We start from the raw sequence: 17975 nt of genomic DNA, 5'->3' as shown, positions 1-17975 counted from the left end.
AACGGTATTTTGTGGAGTCGAAAAAGAAACTCTGCACGCGCGATCAGCAGAAGTCCGTGCACTGAACGAGGAACGACCGGACGCGTCCATTTTCACCAAGGGCGTGTAGGGCTGCACATTTATACCTCCTGACACAATATTTCCCTATTTCTTTTGTGTTGCCGTCATCAAAATATGATGTTATGAGATAAAAAGCGTTCGTCACTTATTATTCATGTGGCTGTTAAGTTATTTCAGCGCCTGCCAGACTGCGCCACAGAGTAACCTACCCTTCAGACAGCCAACCATGTATTGCCATTGCCTCCTGAGTGAACCCCACACACCATCAAGTGCAGCATTCACAGATGACAACAAACGAGAGAAGGTGCACAGCTTTCACAAACAAACATAGCAGACAGTGTAGCATTCACAGATGACGACAAGACACAGCAGGTGCAACGTTCTCTCAACGAGAAGTAAGTGATTTACATGCTTTCATATGAGATTAATAGTGACGTGTTATTTGATGGGTTGGAGGGTGATGACGCAAGACGCGGGGGAGGAATGGGGGTAACGTAATGGAGACAAAGTGAGGGATAAACATCGAGGATGGGCAACAGAAATAGGTTTCGATAATCAGGCTGATTTACACCTGGCATTACTGGGTTTTAGGTACATATATACATCAGACTGATTTACACCTGGTATAACTGGGTTTAGGTAGATATATACATCAGGCTGATTTACACCTGGTATTACTGGGTTTTAAGTAGATATATACATCAGGTTGATTTTCACCTGGTATTACTGGGTTTTAAGTAGATATATACATCAGACTGATTTACACCGGAGATTACTGAGTGTTAAGTAGATATATACATCAGGCTGATTTACACCAAGGATTACTGGGTTTTAAGTAGATATATATACATCAGGTTGATTTACACCTGGTATTACTGGGTTTTAAGTAGATATATACATCAGACCGATTTACACCTGGTATTACTGGGTTTTAAGTAGATATATACATCAGACTGATTTACACCTGGTATTACTGGGTTTTAAGTAGATATATACATCAGGTTGATTTACACCTGGTATTACTGGGTTTTAAGTAGATATATACATCAGGTTGATTTACACCTGGTATTACTGGGTTTTAAGTAGATACATACATCAGGTTGATTTACACCTGGTATTACTGGGTTTTAAGTAGATATATACATCAGGCTGATTTACACCTGGTATTACTGGGTTTTAAGTAGATACATACATCAGGCTGACTTACACCTGGGATTACTTGGTTTTAAGGAGATATATATATCAGACTGATTTACACCTAGGATTACTGAATGTTAGGTATAGATACATACATCAGGCTGATTTACACCTGGGATTACTGGGTTTTAAGTAGATATATACATCAGGCTGATTTACACCTGGTATTACTGGGTTTTCAGTAGATATATACATCAGGCTGATTTACACCTGGTATTACTGGGTTCTAAGTAGATATATACATCAGGCTGATTTATAACTGGGTTTTAAGTAGATATATACATCAGGCTGATTTACACCTGGTATTACTGGGTTTTAAGTAGATATATACATCAGGCTGATTTACACCTGGTATTACTGGGTTTTAAGTAGATATATACATCAGGCTGATTTACACCTGGGTGCCGTTCCACTAACCGATCTTATCTAAGATCAATCTTAGCAAGTTACGCCAATTTTACAATCGTCTTAGCTAAAAGTTACACCCGTTCCACTACCCGATCTTAGGCCGATCGTAGCCGGTCCCGATCTTACGATCCGATCCAAGCTTAGATCGAGACTCTTTCGTGCGAGAGATAGGGGAATGCGAGGCACGAGTTATCTCCCTTTGCATAGTCTAGCAAATGATGGAAGTAGTTTACGAACCAACTGAGTGAGTGAGTGAGTGAGTTTAGATTTACGCCGCACTCAGCAATAGTCCAGCTGTATGGCGGCGGTCTGTAAATAATCTAGCTCAGATGCATGAACGCTATGTATCTTAGCTATAAATAATCGAGTCTGGACCAGACAATCCAGTGATCAACAGCATGAGCATCGATCTGCGCAGTTGGGAACCGATGACATGTGTCAACCAAGTCAGCGAGCCTGACCACCCGATCCCGTTAATGGCCTCTTACGACAAGCATGGGTTATTTAAGTTCAATATTCTAACCCGGGCCTTCATGGGTATTTTTCCAACAAAGTGTAAACGTGGAGAAAAAACCTAGAGCAAAATATTAGGGTAGTGAGCACCTTGGTTTCAGGTGCAAGTGCGTGTGAACGCTGGATATCAGGTATAATATAATAATAATAAATGCATATTCATAGTGCGCCTATTCCACATCCTTGGGCATGCTCAAAGCCCTATGTACAGAAAATTTACACGAGAGTATTTACAGCCGAGATTATAAGTAATATACTGAGAACAGGTTTTAAGTCTGGACTTTAAAAATGTCAATTGTGTCAGAGCTTTTAATATGTGCCTGAACCTTGTCAATCAGAATAAACAAGGCGTGACGAGGCACCCTCTATAACTTATGTAGAATCTGTCAGTGGTTTTGAATAACACGCGGCCTGCCTTTAGAATCCCCACCAAATAAGCGCATATATTTGCATCTTTTTGTTTCAGAACATTGTTCACTTCATGGCCCGTCCCTATTCTTAACCATGACGTTGCAATATTGTTGTACAAATGTGTTACACCGACTCGCTCGGTTGTGTTCCCATGACGACAGTGGTCAGACTGGCCTGACATTTGTAGGGCTTCAGTGCAGTGTTTGTTTACATCACAGAAATATACAAATTCATTTCATGGGGGATTTTAGGGGACGCTCACGGTGAAATTGCTCGCTCTTATTTTTCACATAGAATAGGAAAGCCACCATTTTGGTTTCTCTACGATTGATTTTAGCTATCCTAAGTTGGTCATGAGCAACTTAGACTTTGAATCTTAACTTTACGATTGACTTAGGTGTGATTGGCTAGTGGAACGGTATGCCGATCGTAGCGTCCCGCTAAGATTGGGATTTTAGGGGTTTACGATTGGCATAGGGCTAAGATCGGTTAGTGGAACGGCACCCTGGTATTACTGGGTTTTAAGTAGATATATACATCAGGCTGATTTACACCTGGTATTACTGAGTGTTAAGTAGATACATACATCAGGCTGATTTATAACTGGGTTTTAAGTAGATATATACATCAGGCTGATTTACACCTGGTATTACTGGATATATAGGTAGATATATACATCAGGCTGATTTATAACTGGGTTTTAAGTATATACATACATCAGACTGATTTACACCTGGGATTACTGGGTTTTAAGTAGATATATACATCAGGCCGATTTACACCTGGGATTACTGGGTTTTAAGTAGATATATACATCAGACTGATTTACACCTAGGATTACTGAGTGTTAAGTAGATACATACATGAGGCTGATTTATAACTCGGTTTTTAGTAGATATATACATCAGACTTATTTACATCTGGGATTACTGGGTTTTAAGTAGATATACTATCAAAACAAGTAGGGGATATCGGATGTTGATGGCTGATGAGAGGCAACGTGTGAAAACGAGAACGGAACAAATGATGAAGAACTGTTAAGGGACCATATGAAATTATATTCCATACATTTCATAATGCCAAAGAAACAAGGGCATCGTGTGGCATGGGTCAAACTACACCAAGGGTCCATCTGCAGATTTACCATATGGTAAAAACCAAGTAAATAATGGGTAAATCCCCCTCTGTTGGCCAAACAAGCACGGATCCGACGTGGCATACTCCTTATGAGGCGTAGCAAGTCATTTTGTTTGACATTATTCCACTCTTCTTGCAATGCAGCGGCAAGTTCTTGGAGAGTAGTGGGTCGTTGTTTACGTCGCCGTAAGCGCTGTCCAAGATAGACTATGCAAAGGAGATAACTCATTCCTGGCATTTCTCTATCTCTCACCAAAGAGTCTCGATCTTACCCAGGGTGCCGTTCCACTAACCGATCTTAGCCCTACGCCAATCGTAAACCCCTAAAATCCCAATCTTAGCGGGACGTTACGATCGGCTTACCGTTCCACTAACCGATCTTACCCAAGTCAATCGTAAAGTTAAGATCCAAAGTCTAAGTTGCTCATGACCAACTTAGGATAGCTAAAATCAATCGTAGAGAAACCAAAATGGTGGCTTTCCTATTCTATGTGAAAAATAAGAGCGAGCATTTCACCTGTCAATCAACTCCGGCAAAACTGTGGTGTATGCGAGCACAGATCGAGGATTGGATGAGCTAACTGACTTGTACCACGCCTATTATGTATGGGAAGCGGGAAAATTTTAAAGTTTTAACGACCGTTTCATTCTCAGTCTAGTTGCCAAAATGAGTGCACATGTAGTGTGGGACGAGGACATAGACGACTTCACACTCTCACAGATTGCATCAGTCATGGAAAATGAATTTCATGCATTTGAGGGACTTTCCCAGCTCAGTCTTTCACAAAGAGTGAATGAGTACGATGTAGACACTCTAATGGTGGGGGACTTTCGTTCTCATAAATAAAAGAGTTGGTCAATTTCAGCTTGTAAATTCATTTGAAACCATTAAAACTGTAGAAGTTACATTTCCTTGTTGCAAACCTTGACTGACATAAATTGTGTACAATGTTGAACAATGTTGAGTTCAGTCCTCTTGCCGTGGGGCGTGGCTTTTAGGAGCCAATGGCAGACGAAATCTGCCTTCAAGACAAAACTGTTGTCTTCCAGCACATACACCACGGGTAAGATCAAAGGAACCGACACTCAGGCGTGGTACAAATTTGTATATTTCTGTGATGTAAACACACAGTGCAGTGAAGCCTTACAAATGTCAGGCCAGTCTGACCACTGTCGTCATGGGAACACAACCGAGTGAGTCGGTGTAACACATTTGTACAACAATATTGCAACGTCATGGTTAAGAATAGGGAGGGTCATGAAGTGAACAATGTTCTGAAACAAAAAGATACAAATATGTTTGATTTCACGTGCGTTTATTTGGTGGGGGATCCAAAGACATAATAAAAGCTCTAACACAATTGACATTTTTTAAGTCCAGACTTAAAACCTGTTCTCAGTATATTACTTATAATTTCGGCTGTAAGTACTGTCGTGTAAATTATCTGTACATAGCGCTTTGAGCATGCCCCAGGATGTGGAATAGGCGCACTATAAATATGCATTTATTATTATTATATTATACCTGATACCCAGCAGTGTTCACACACACTTGCACCTGAAACCAAGGTGCTCACTACCCTAATATTTTGCTCTAGTTTTTTTCTCCACGTTTACACTTGGTTGGAAAAACACCCATGAAGGCCCGGGTTAGAATATTGAACTTCAGTAACCCATGCTTGTCGTAAGAGGCCACTAACGGGATCGGGTGGTCAGGCTCGCTGACTTGGTTGACACATGTCATCGGTTCCCAACTGCGCAGATCGATGCTCATGTTGTTGATCACTGGATTGTCTGGTCCAGACTCGATTATTTATAGCTAAGATACATAGCGTTCACTAAGTGAACGCTATGCATCTTAATTAGCTAGGTTATTTACAGACCGCCGCGATATAGCTTGACTATTGCTGAGTGCGGGGTAAATCTAAACGCACTCACTCACTCACTCAGTTGGTTCGTAAACTACTTTCTATCATTTGCTAGACTATGCAAAGGGAAATAACTCGTGCCTCGCATTCCCCTATCTCTCGCACGAAAGAGTCTCGATCTAAGCTTGGATCGGATCGTAAGATCGGAACCGGCTACGATCGGCCTAAGATCGGTTAGTGGAACGGGTGTAACTTCTAGCTATGACGATTGTAAAATTGGCGTAACTTGCTAAGATTGATCTTAGATAAGATCGGTAGTGGACTTAAGGCTGGCCATGGTAATCTGGTGATATTCTGCTGTTGGAGGTATTCAGTGACAATCCTAGCCCTGTGACATCTGGCGTTGTCATCTTGGAAGATGAAACGGCGGCCATGGCGTCGAGCAAATGGCACAACATGGGCTGCCAGGATGATGTCTCGTTAGTACTGACCTGTGACACGTCCAGCAACAACATGTAAGTCCGTTCTTCCAGCCGCAGTGATGCCACCCCACACCATTACTGACCCCCCTTCCAAAACGATCATGCCTAATGACGCTGACATCGTGGAAACGTTCGTTAGGTCTACGCCAAACCCCGTTGCGTCTATCAACGAAGTCTAACACGAATCTGGACTCATCAGAGAACATTACATTGTTCCAACGTCGATAATCCCAGCTTTGGCGTTCTTAACACTAAAGACTTCTTGCCCTAATGTGACCATCTCTCAAGCAGGGGATGACACGAGGACGCCGTGCGTGTAATTGACCACTGTACAGTTGATTTCTGATGGTCTGGTCACTCACTCTAACACCAGCACCTGCTTGCAGTCGATCTCTAATCTGATTGGCTGTTATGAGACGATTTCTTAAGGCTGTAGTACGGATAAATCTACCCTGAGCCGCAGTTGTTGCCCTTGGTCTACCTGAGCAGTGTCTGTCGTTGACAGATTATGTGTCGGGGTATCTGGACCATAATCTACCGATAACGGACTGTGAAACGTTCAAACTTCGTGCCACAAGGGTCTGTGTTGTGCCGACCTGTAGCATGCCAAGGGCACATAACCTGTCATCTTGAGAAAATCTGCGCATGTCTCAAAGTTGTTAACAGAGTTCTAAAACAACCAAATTGATGTTTGCTCATTCCAGTTTCCTCTGTTAATGACGAGAAACGTCACATCTAACATTGTGCAAATGTCAGGTTCAACGCCCATGATCATCACAGTTATCACGTGCATATTGTGGGCATGTCAGTGCTGTGTTTGGGCGATAATTTTACGGAAAATGATTACTCTCAAAGGGTAGATAATACTTTACTTGATAATCATTTGTATTTACTAGAACAATGCATGTGAAATGGAACATCCCCTACTTTTTGGGGATAGTATATATACATCAGACTGATTTACATCTTTTGCGTTTTCAATTATGATAGTTTCTTAAACAACTTTTTGGTGGAGTCAGGAAAATTTTCAAATATAAGAAAGCTGTTGGGTATTAGTAAATGATAAACACGTGTACTATTTATAGTTATTTGGCAATTTTGTACAATGATAAAATTTGCAATTCATCGGTCCGTTTCTGACTCAAACGAACTGTAGTTCATGACGACCAACTTCCGGTTGAGCATAGACAGGATTTACCCCCTGTGTGTCCATACTAAATATGGGATTGTTGGGCAGACTCGTGGTGAAAGGGTTCGTTCTACATTAAATTCTCCATATTGATGCAAACTGAGAATCATATTTCTGGCGTCTGCAGTATTACTAGAAACAATCCTCACACACTCAGAAACATGCTTAGCTCCCATTATAACCGATACCTGTATAAACCCAATGTTTCTACTGGATTCACACACACAGTGGCAGGGCACACCAGCCTTCTGTTAAAATATACGTGTTTCAGGATGAAATACGCCCATGTCTTCATGACTTCCATATGTCTGTTTCAGATGTCCTGTCGCTGGTTGTATTTTGTGGATTCACGACGTTCATGGCGTACCAGTGGAGGAGTGAGCTACACGTCCTCCACATTTACATCAACGGCTCATCCTTGACCTTCACTCCACCCCATCCTGCAAAGCTTAGCACGAATCAGACCGCGAAAAGAGCGGCCATAGCCCGTACCAAACTACTAGCAGTTTCAGCCATTCCCAGTGGAAACATCCCTACAACAACGACCACTCAGCCAGTGTTAACCACTTCACGGTCAATGCAGGCAGTGTGCAAAAACCGCTTCCGGGAAGAGTACCTGAAGAAGCAGAACTACTTGTGCTCAAGGCCTCTAGGAAGATTCGGCAACATAATGTTTGTCTATGCATCCTCTTATGGAATAGCAACCTACAATAACAGAACACTCATTATGGACACGGGCTTTTTGTTGAAAGACTATTTTAATCTTAATGTCCAGTTAGTGGATGATTTTGAATGTGTTATTAGAGGGACGAAAGGACTGGGTCCAAGGCAGGCCTGTGCATTCGAAGAGAGCCTCATGCACATAGCCAAAGGAGAGAACGTATGCCTTGGAAGCTATTTACAATCCTACAAGTACTTCGAGCATGTTCAGGACTCAATCAAGAAACAATTCACCTTCAAGAAGGAAATCAATGACAAAGCAATGGGCATTATAAACGGTGCTATAAACACGTTCCATAAACGGAATGTGACTGTGAAGGACACCCGCCCCGTGTTGGTGGGCGTCCATGTGAGACGGGGCGATATGGTTAAACATAAATTTGGTTTTACGGTTGCAACGCCAGAATACTTAGGAAATGCCTCTAAGTATTACCGAGACAAATATCCCAACACGTTGTTCATTGTGTGTTCGAATGATATGACGTGGACCAAAAAGCATCTTGTTGGCGATGACGTTTTTTACGTGGAAGGGAACACGTTTGACGTTGACATGGCGGTGTTGGTGAGCTGTGACCACAGTTTGTCTACTGTGGGGTCATTCAGTTGGTGGGCGGGGTTCCTGGCCGGGGGTGAGGTTGTGTACTATCAGTGGCCAGCCCTCGAGCAGTCTGGACTCCGGAGACACTTCTCGGCCGACTATAAAGACTTCTTCCCACCCTCCTGGGTCGGGATGTAGTGACTTCCATTAGGCCATCTCTGACGGCAGTCTCCGCCCTGTTTCACTGTCGTCACTCAAATGCTGATATATATGAAGTGTATACATAGTATGATTATATTCCCCATTCCCACGTTATAATTGTGTTGGGCTGGGAGTTCATCAATTGTGGTAAATCTCCTTGTACTATGGGTACATCAATGTTCATATGTAGTGTAACACTTGCTGTTGTGGTGAACTAAATGGCCCAAAAGCTCTTCTGTTCGATTCCCACATGGCTACGAAGCGTGAGCACATTTCGTATGATTTTTGGCAAAAAGCGACATAAAACCATACACAGTATGAAATGTGAATCGTTGCGATGAGGTGACAATTGGCTGTAACACAGGAAAGGCAAAACTTGTAGGAAATACATGTCATGACCGGATATGCTTATATTTGCAGATATTTCCCAACTTCGGGCATATATTTCATACATTTATATTTCATACCTTTGAAACATACGCTCATCGTGTATTTTCGTTTGCACAAGCGTCTCGTTCATATGTGCTATGACCGGATTTTCAGGTATTTCCAAGCATGAATTACAAAACAGGTACCCCAGCAGATGCGTGATCATAGAATATTTCCAATGCATTTCTTTTAACTGCAATTGGTGCTGAAATTTCCGACTTTGTTCGAAGTTTATGGGGTTGGAAACATGAAATTTTCCTTAGGCGGGGAAAGATCTAAATGTTCAAATTTACAAATGTTTACACAGCGTAAGTATAGAGAATCTCACCCAGGTGTTGGTAAAGTTGCAAACATCCGAGGCTTGCCGAGGATATTTTTACTTTTATCAATGAGTGTTGATATAATTGATATCAGTAAAATCGAGGGTGAGATTCTGTTTATCATCAAATATCACTCATCATTAGTTTTCAATGAAAAATGTACATCTCTGAACATGGTACTACCATTAGACTTGCAGTGCAGCGATGTCATTGCGCCCTTTGTGACGTCATCAAGTTCATGACGTCATAGCATTGTCAGGGCATTGTACAAAATCTACTGTCAAAATGATATCTCCTAGGATATATCGTTTGATCTCACACAAGCATTATCTCATGTGGAACACAGTTTTGATAAATGTATATATGTATCATACCGGATAATTTCGAATTTCATAATCGGAAAATCCATTCCATTTTAGTAGCACTGATTAGATTTACCTCGTTATGGCCATTGTGTGTTACGATTTTAGGGAGGGAATCCCACACACGTCACAGGTCACGTGATTCAAATGATGCCGCTGACATGCGAGAGATCGACTGAGATGTTTAATGGTTTGCAAATATTAACCTCTGGATTTGATAATGACAATAGGGCGCACTTGTAGGTATGAGTACAAAGAAGTCAATCATATACGTGTTTCGTGCGCAATAATCGTAACGGGAGCGCAATAATCGTAACGGGTGCGACAAAGGATTTCCTCCATTGCGGCCAACAGAGGTGGGTGATAGCGTTCGTGTAAGTGAGCGCTATGTATATATCTTAGCTGAGACACGGGCAGACGTGACCAAGACCTTTGATATGAAATGTCATATACTGGAGATGAGAGTACCGTATTTGCGATGCGCGTACCGATCTCTAATATAATAGAAGCAACTCTCTAAGGTCATCCTGATCAGCTTCACACACACACACAAATCATATCACGTCACGTCTGTCTCACTAAATTTCCTAATTTACTCAGGCGCCTCCAACGTTGCAGTTTTTAAAGACTTTTCTTGTTATCATAGATTCGGTACAAACGTGATCGAGTTTCAAGTTCCCTCCAGTCGAAGAGAACGTCAACCGTTAACTTTCATCTCCAGGAGAGTCGTCATTTTAATCCAATCCATCGATAATTAATATAATTCTGACCACTTCCTTGATTACGCAAATTGAACAGATCTGTTATTACATTGAAATATTGTTTCGACCTCTCTGCAGGGGCGGTGGGGTATTCCAGTGGGTAAAGCGTCCGCTCATCACGCCGAAGACCCAGGTTAGATTTCCCACATGGGTACACTATGTGAAGCCCATTCCTGGTGCTCCCGCCGTGATATTGCTGGAATATTGCTAAAAGCAGCGTAAAACTAAACTCACTCACTCTGGTGTCCCCCGCGGTGATATTGCTGGAATATCGCTAAAAGCGGAGTAAAACCGTACTCACTCACTCACTCCAAGAAGAGAGGTTGCAAACGTACGCGGGCGTGAGGACAATCAGTATGAAGCCAAGGGATGATGTTTTACGAGCGTTATGTTTACTATAAGCTGTCTTACACGTTCGTCTTGATGGTAGCCATCTACACGCTGACAAGAGAGATAACTCTTCGTTTCCATGTTGATCATACTGATCCGACAACAACTCGGCTGTAGGGTATGGTCCTCAAGTCACAAATATTTTCCCACGTGAAGCTGGTTCGTGACGTCAAGGAACATATGCAACTCATAACATAGGCGGATCCTGAAATTTCCAAAGGGGGGATCGAACGCCTTGAAGCCTACCTTGGCTCCGCCAACTTCAATGTGGTCTTTAGTCATTTTCAAAAGGGAGGGGGATGGGGGCTGCGAGAAAGGATGGAGACGGCACAGCACAGGTAAATGAAACACTAACTTAGTCGTCACTTGTGCACGTGCTCCACGTACACCTGGCTGTTCCTCTCTCTGCTCCCTTCCCTCGTAACAAATAGTGAGCTGTGTCAAAAGTTAAATGATAGTTTGTTAAACAACCTTTTTCATTTTCAGGACATACAAAAATTACAAGAGTTGGTCTGATGTTTTGATTATGATCAGTGTTTCATTGAGTATTATATGTAAAGTAGTTTTCGAGTTTTCGATTGCAATTCATCGGTCCGCTTTTGGGGCCAACGGACTATAATGTCAACCCAATATGTACGTGCGTATATACTGGAGGGGGTGGGGGGTGGAGGGGCCTTGTCAGTTGAAACCTTTAGGGGAGTGAGCTGTACGTGAGTACGTCAGTGAGTTTAGTTCTACGCCACATTCACAAATACTTCAGCTATATGGCCGCAGTCTGTTAATAATCAAGACTGGACCAGACAATACAGTGATCAACAGCATGATCATCGATCTGCGCAACTGGGAACCGATGAAATATGTCGACCAAGTCAGCGAGCCTGTCCACCCAATCCCATTAGTCGCCTCTTACGACAAGCAGGGGTTACTGAAGATCAATCTAACCCGGATCTTCACGGGTAGAGCTGTACGTGAACATTGTTGGAGAGCGTCCGCTCAATAGTCCTATTTGTGAACGGTATTCGTGTACAGTAGTTGCTTTTCAAGACTCTCATTTTCCTAAAAAAGGACTATCATATTTTATTACAATTTGTAATGAATGGTGTCTCATTTAAGATTCATTAAATATATATCTACTTGGCTCTGTGTGGAAGCAGAAAGTAAATAACAGTATATCGATTCTTCCAAAATATACTGAGTCAAAAAAGAAACTTCAGGGCACTATAAAAGAACAAGAGATGGTAAGATGGTTAAATTGTTATTATTTCATTGCTGAGATCTGTGTGATGTACTCGATACACTGACAGTGCCATAATCAGTTCCATTAGGCTACACCGCCGTTCCAAAACATGGGTATACAAAATGTCAAGTCACAAGAATAAAAAATGCGAAATTTCTCAGTTCAATATCGTGTATGGCCGCCCCGCGCATTCACCACTGCCAAACAACGTCTCCTCATCGACTGCCTGATGCTTGTGAACACGTGGTTGGGGATTCTGCGCCATTTCTCTTGCAAGGCAGCGCCAAGTTCCTGCAAATTCTGAGGTTGGTTCCTAAGACCACGAAGCCTTCTCGAAAGAGCATCCCAAACGTGCTCCATTGGATTAAGGTCAGGGGACCTCGATGGCCAGTCCATGACGTTGATTCCAGCGTTTTGAAGGAAATTTCGTGTCAACATCGCGGTATGCGGCCGAGCATTATCATGCTGGAACTGTAGACCTGGGCCATGAGCCGCCATGAAAGGAACGAGTTCAGGGGTGAGCACCTGGTCGCGGTAAGCAGCAGCTGTGAGGTTTCCATGGATGACCAGAAGTCTGGAACGGTTGTTCCCACAGAAAGCACCCCACACCATGCAACTTCCGCCCCCGAAACTGTCGACGTCCTGTACACAACATTGGGCATACCGTTCACGACGTCGTCTCCAGACTCTATGCCTGCCGTCCGCGAATCTTAGGGTTAACCTGGATTCATCGCTAAAGACGACTCGATTCCAGTCTCTCTGGGTCCATCGGAGGTGACGTTGGGCCCACAGCAGACGTTGACGTTGATGAAACGGCGTCAATATTGGCCCACGATATGGTCGTCGAGAATGGAGATTGGCAGCCCGCAACCGATTTCGAATGGTCTGTGAGGACAGTCGACCTCTAAACATCTCAGCCCTGGTTCGTGTAGCCGGCAGAAATCTGTCACGTAGGTGACTTAGGACGATTTGACGGTCTTCTGCTCGTGACGTCACACGTGGACGACCCGACCTTGGGCGATCAGAAGTGGTGCCAGTTTGTTGTAGACGACCTCGCAAGTCATACACAGTACGACGGCTGTATCCCATTACTCTTGCGACGTCAATAACTGATATTCCCGCTTGCAACATGCCAACGGCACGTTCACGTTGCACATTTGACAATCGTGGCATTTCAAGTACCGTTAGAACTGTGGTTTAAAAGTGTTTTTTCAATTCTTGAGGCCAATGCAAACACGTGCATATGACGAAAACTTCGATGCGAAGATCACGTGATCGACTGCACGTGCAAAACCTGATTTGGCACTAACGTCATTTGCACGACTAATGGATGGGTTTGAGTGGGTTTTGCTAACGTTTTTCTAGAGTCGACAGATAGGGATCCCGTTTCGGATACATAGATGTATCATCAGAGAAAAATTATTCATTATTTTTCAAATTACATTTTGTGAAGTTTCTTTTTTGACTCAGTATATATCCTCCGATCAACGTGTAATTATTAACGAAACTGGCATCTTACGTTAACAGAGAGTCTATAGTTTAGTCTACATTTCGCTGTAAGAATTATTGAATTTTCATAAAGACTTATATCTTTCCGCTCTATCAATTAATACGTTTCGTGTTGGACTGGTGCTGTTTTGTTGTAGTTTCCACTATGTCATCGTTCAGCCTGATACATTTCTATACCGTTGGCTGAAACCCTTTGTATTCTGTGAAGTAAGGGTTGTATACATTATCTGTATGTCTGGAAGACAGATGTTGATCGTCGTCGACGATATACATCCAGTCAATATTATATTATTCGACTGTAGTTCAATACAATCTTACGGTGTCGTGTAATCATCACGTCCTACTCCATACAATGAAGCTATGTCCGCATACGTATGCTTCTTTTGAAACATCCATTTTATCTTTATCTCATATGCATTACCCCTGTAATGATGTCGGGCCAGACATTGTACTTAGTACCTACCCATATTTATTGGTGACATCTTTTATAGACTTAAAGGCACAATATCACACATTTCCGACAAAATTTGGCCTATATTTTATATATTGGGGCATATGCACTCACTTTTGCTTCCTATTGATGCAATAAAAGACTTATTATCCCTTACGACTTGTCTGAAATCGAAAACTGAAATTTCGACGCCAGCGGCTTCCAAACAAATAACCATTTATGAAATGTAAACGGTTGCTCCATACATCGAAAACTGTCGCACGCGGAGTTGTCAGTGTTTGCCGAATTGGACTCAATCACAAATTGTGCGTAAAATATTCGTAAAGAGCGCCCCAAGGGACATAATTCTATGGGTTCGCTTGAAATAATGTTCGACCGGTAGATGGCGCAAGAGTCGATTTAATGTAGCGTTGCATTAATTCGTTCGAACTAATTAATTTAATACTGTAAACTAAATTCGTATTTTGTCTTCGGAATAAATTATATGGTAGCTTCCCTGAGGTCTGATAGTTAGTGTCACTGGGAGAAATTCATTATGTATTTTTAGAGAAATGTGGTGTGACATTGTGCCTTCAAGCCACGTTATGACACGTTATGACACGTTATGACGTTAGCCAAGTTGCGTTTTCCGACTACTGTTCCATCCTCAGGAATACTATACCTTGCATGTGTGGCACTGATGTGCTTGCTCCAAATTCATGTCCCAACTGTTTACCAAATTATTATACAAAATGGAAACCCAAGGTGTTAATAAACTCAGTATTAACCTGCCTGGCATTATTGAGTTTCACTATTTTTCTTACTACTCCATCCCAATCCATTCAGGCATAAAATAATCAGAGTAGTTCTTGGAGAACTCCTTTCGGAGTTCACTTCCGTCCCAGGCAGGATGTCGGTAATATATGGTGGTACCTCCCGCCAAGTAGGCGGCCCACCAGCCAAACGACCCGACCGACATGATGGTGTGATTGCATTCTATCATCAACGCCATGTCAGTCGTGGCATTGTGGCCTTCCATATAGATTACGTCATTTCCGGTCAAGTGCCGCTTCGTCCATTCGAAATTGTCGGAGAAAAGAAGAAACACAGGATCCGATACCTTTTCACGGAAAAAGGCAAACGCTTTGAAGAAATATTTGTCATTTGGAACTTTGTATCCATATCTGACATATCGAGGTTCTGCTGTGATGTCACCTCTTCGAATGTGGACAGCTATGACAGTCGTTGCCTTCCGCCCACCAGCAGTTATTGTCTTTTCGATTATCTCCCTTGCGGCCTTCCTATAGGAGTCGGTAAAGGTGAACTGCCTCCGGATATCGTCCTCCATGTGCCGGAAGTACATCCAAGACTGTAGATATCCATTCAAACGGACATTGACTCTTTGTGGGAAAGATTTTTTGAAGAAGCTTGCATCAAACCGACAGCCCCATCTTGGCTGAACGTTCTTGACATCATCACAGACGCAGAAATCATCAATCAACTCAGCTTTCAGGCTGAATATTCTATTTAGGGGACGAGATGTTTCTATGACAACTGTTCTGTTGTGGCGTTTGGCAACGCCGTACGCAGATGCATATGCGAACATCTGGTTACCTAACCTGCCACGCACTTTGTTGCAGAGGTAGATTTGACTTTTCTTGAATTCACTGAGAAAAGGGTCTTTGCAGGTGGAGACGAGCTGGGACCTCGTTGGTGTGGTTGCAACAAGGGTGGAGTGGACGTTGTGGTATACGTTGGGAGATCTCGATTCACCTGCGATGATCTGCGTAATGTTGTGGATGGGGGTTCTATGAGGATCCAAGTCTTTCAATCGCTGGTAACACAGACACGTCGCCCTGTGCATTACCACATACACGTATCCAGAGGTGTGAAGCAGGAGGATGTAGAGAAGTACCTCTATATCATAGAAAAGACATTACAAATACAACATTGATCATTCTTAAACAGGAATCTGCAGAAATGGATAATATTAATGAAAGGCACACATTAATTTAGAGAGATCAAGCGATATCTACAAGCGATATCTACATTGTAAATATCGCAACAATTGAATTGTCATAATGCCATTGCATCGTCAGTTAATGACCTCACAATGCTTTGACGTCACTAAGAACACAGCAGACAATGCTATGGCGTAACAAAGTTGATGACGTCACAATGCTATGACCTCACTGGAATCCCTGCTCAAGAAGCCTAATGGCAGTTATGTATTCATATAAATTCATTATTTTACTGATAACCGATGAAGAATGATTTTGGATGATAAATCTCACCCTTTTTGTCTTCTGATATCAAATATATCAACACTCGTTGATTAAAGTAAAAATATCCTCGGCAAGCCTTGATCAGAAGACAAAAGGGTTAGATTCTCTATATATCACAGGGGTGGGGAGACGGGAGTATGTCATCGGCACACAAGCATATGTCACACAAATAGGCATCCTTTCATGTGTCAGACACAAGCACCCATAAATATAAGGGTTAAATTAAGCCCGCTCATTCACCCACTCTGACATGTATTTCACATTCGCTAATAGTTCAGTCATAAAATAGGCAGACATCTATGAGAAACACAGCAAGCATAATGAGCCAGCACCAGACTGGTTGGGGTCGGTGAGGTGAGGTCAGGTGAAATTGAGTTTTACGTCGCGCTGGAGAATATTTCGCTCATATGACGACGTGCATGCGTGTGTGTGTGTAGGTGCGGCTGCTTGTACTAGCCCAGACTGAAGCTGGTTTTATAGTGCTAGCCCACTGAGATTCCACGCCGCAGCCAAGCATGACTACCCCACTCAGACACATTATACTGACTCCGAGCCAACCAGTCCGTGTTGTACCCCTTAATGCCGAGCGCCAGGCAGGGACCAACAAGTACCATATTTTAATGTCTTTTTGGTCTGACGCGGTCGGGGCAGTTGGGTAGCCTAATGGTTAAAGCGTTGGCTCGTCACGCCCAAGACCCGGGTTCGAATCCTCACATGGGCACAATGTGTGAAGCCCATTTCTGGTGTCCCCCGCCGTGATGTTGCTGGAATATTGCTAAAAGCGGCGTAACACCAAACTCAGTCAGTCAGTCAGTCTGACGCGGTCGGGGATCGAACCCGCGATCTTCCGCTCTCCGGGCGGACGCTCAAACCACTACACCACGGAGGCGGTCGGTTGGAGTCGGTACAAGTAGAAGTGGTAAAAGAGCTGTCTATCAAAACCTGAGTTGATGATTTTAGATATTTGTTGAGCATGTTTACCTTCATGTGTATGCAGTATTTACCTGTGTGTGTATGTAATAATGATGGCACCAGCTTTTCAGAACGGCCCTAAAGCACTATGTGCGCCAAGTATCATGGTCGATATCAGAGAGTCGTTTTCGTTATGCAACTTGATCAGGTGTACAGATTTGCATCGTGACAAAATACTGCCTGGGTATTGACAATTTGAATCCCTTGAGGGGTTCCGTGCACGATTTACACACCGGCTGTCGCGTCGCCGCCGGTCATCAGTTTGCAGGACCTGGTGGCCAGTCACTGTGATCCTCACGCCGATCCTTGCAAGCTGGAGGGTCGTATCCAAACGAATATAGACCTATACCGTTGTCACGCACGACCACGTTCCTTCTGATATTTGCATGAGCAATAATCAAGCACCACCACCTTTTGATTTGATGAGTAGGAACACAACGTAGTGGTGTATGCTTTGAAATCCCAAATTTTGCGTGTTATACTGGTAACTGCTACATATTTTACTCTGATCAAAAGAAAACAGCAAACTTAGTGACAATACACTTGCCGCCTGAGG

At 42.9% G+C, this 17975-nt stretch overlaps 2 protein-coding genes across 4 annotated transcripts; one reads left to right on the top strand and one right to left on the bottom strand.

Moving 5' to 3' along the window:
* Positions 1-233: 233 nt before the first annotated feature.
* On the top strand, positions 234-9127 carry LOC124268944 (galactoside alpha-(1,2)-fucosyltransferase 2-like). 3 transcript variants are annotated; one of them, XM_046703970.1, is made up of 3 exons: positions 234-455; positions 5961-6109; positions 7583-9127. In XM_046703970.1, the coding sequence occupies exon 3, from the start codon at positions 7624-7626 to the stop codon at positions 8719-8721; it is 1098 nt and encodes a 365-aa protein (XP_046559926.1). In that variant the 5' UTR covers positions 234-455; positions 5961-6109; positions 7583-7623; the 3' UTR covers positions 8722-9127. The 3 variants fall into 3 exon arrangements, with proteins under 3 accessions (XP_046559926.1, XP_046559924.1, XP_046559925.1); XM_046703968.1 differs by lacking the exon at positions 5961-6109; XM_046703969.1 differs by lacking the exon at positions 234-455 and having other exon boundaries at positions 5919-6109.
* A 5858-nt stretch (positions 9128-14985) lies between these two features.
* Positions 14986-16026, bottom strand: LOC124268946 (galactoside alpha-(1,2)-fucosyltransferase 2-like). Its single transcript, XM_046703971.1, has one exon. It carries the CDS (start codon positions 16024-16026, stop codon positions 14986-14988), a length of 1041 nt encoding a protein of 346 aa, XP_046559927.1.
* Between the last annotated feature and the right edge of the window lie 1949 nt (positions 16027-17975).

This window comes from Haliotis rubra, unplaced genomic scaffold (assembly GCF_003918875.1).
Source record: "Haliotis rubra isolate DU_JTF1 unplaced genomic scaffold, ASM391887v1 Scf1406, whole genome shotgun sequence".
Classification (NCBI taxonomy): Eukaryota; Metazoa; Mollusca; class Gastropoda; order Lepetellida; family Haliotidae; genus Haliotis; species Haliotis rubra.
Note: the sequence above shows the minus strand (reverse complement) of the source record. Positions and strands in the feature narration are given on the sequence as shown.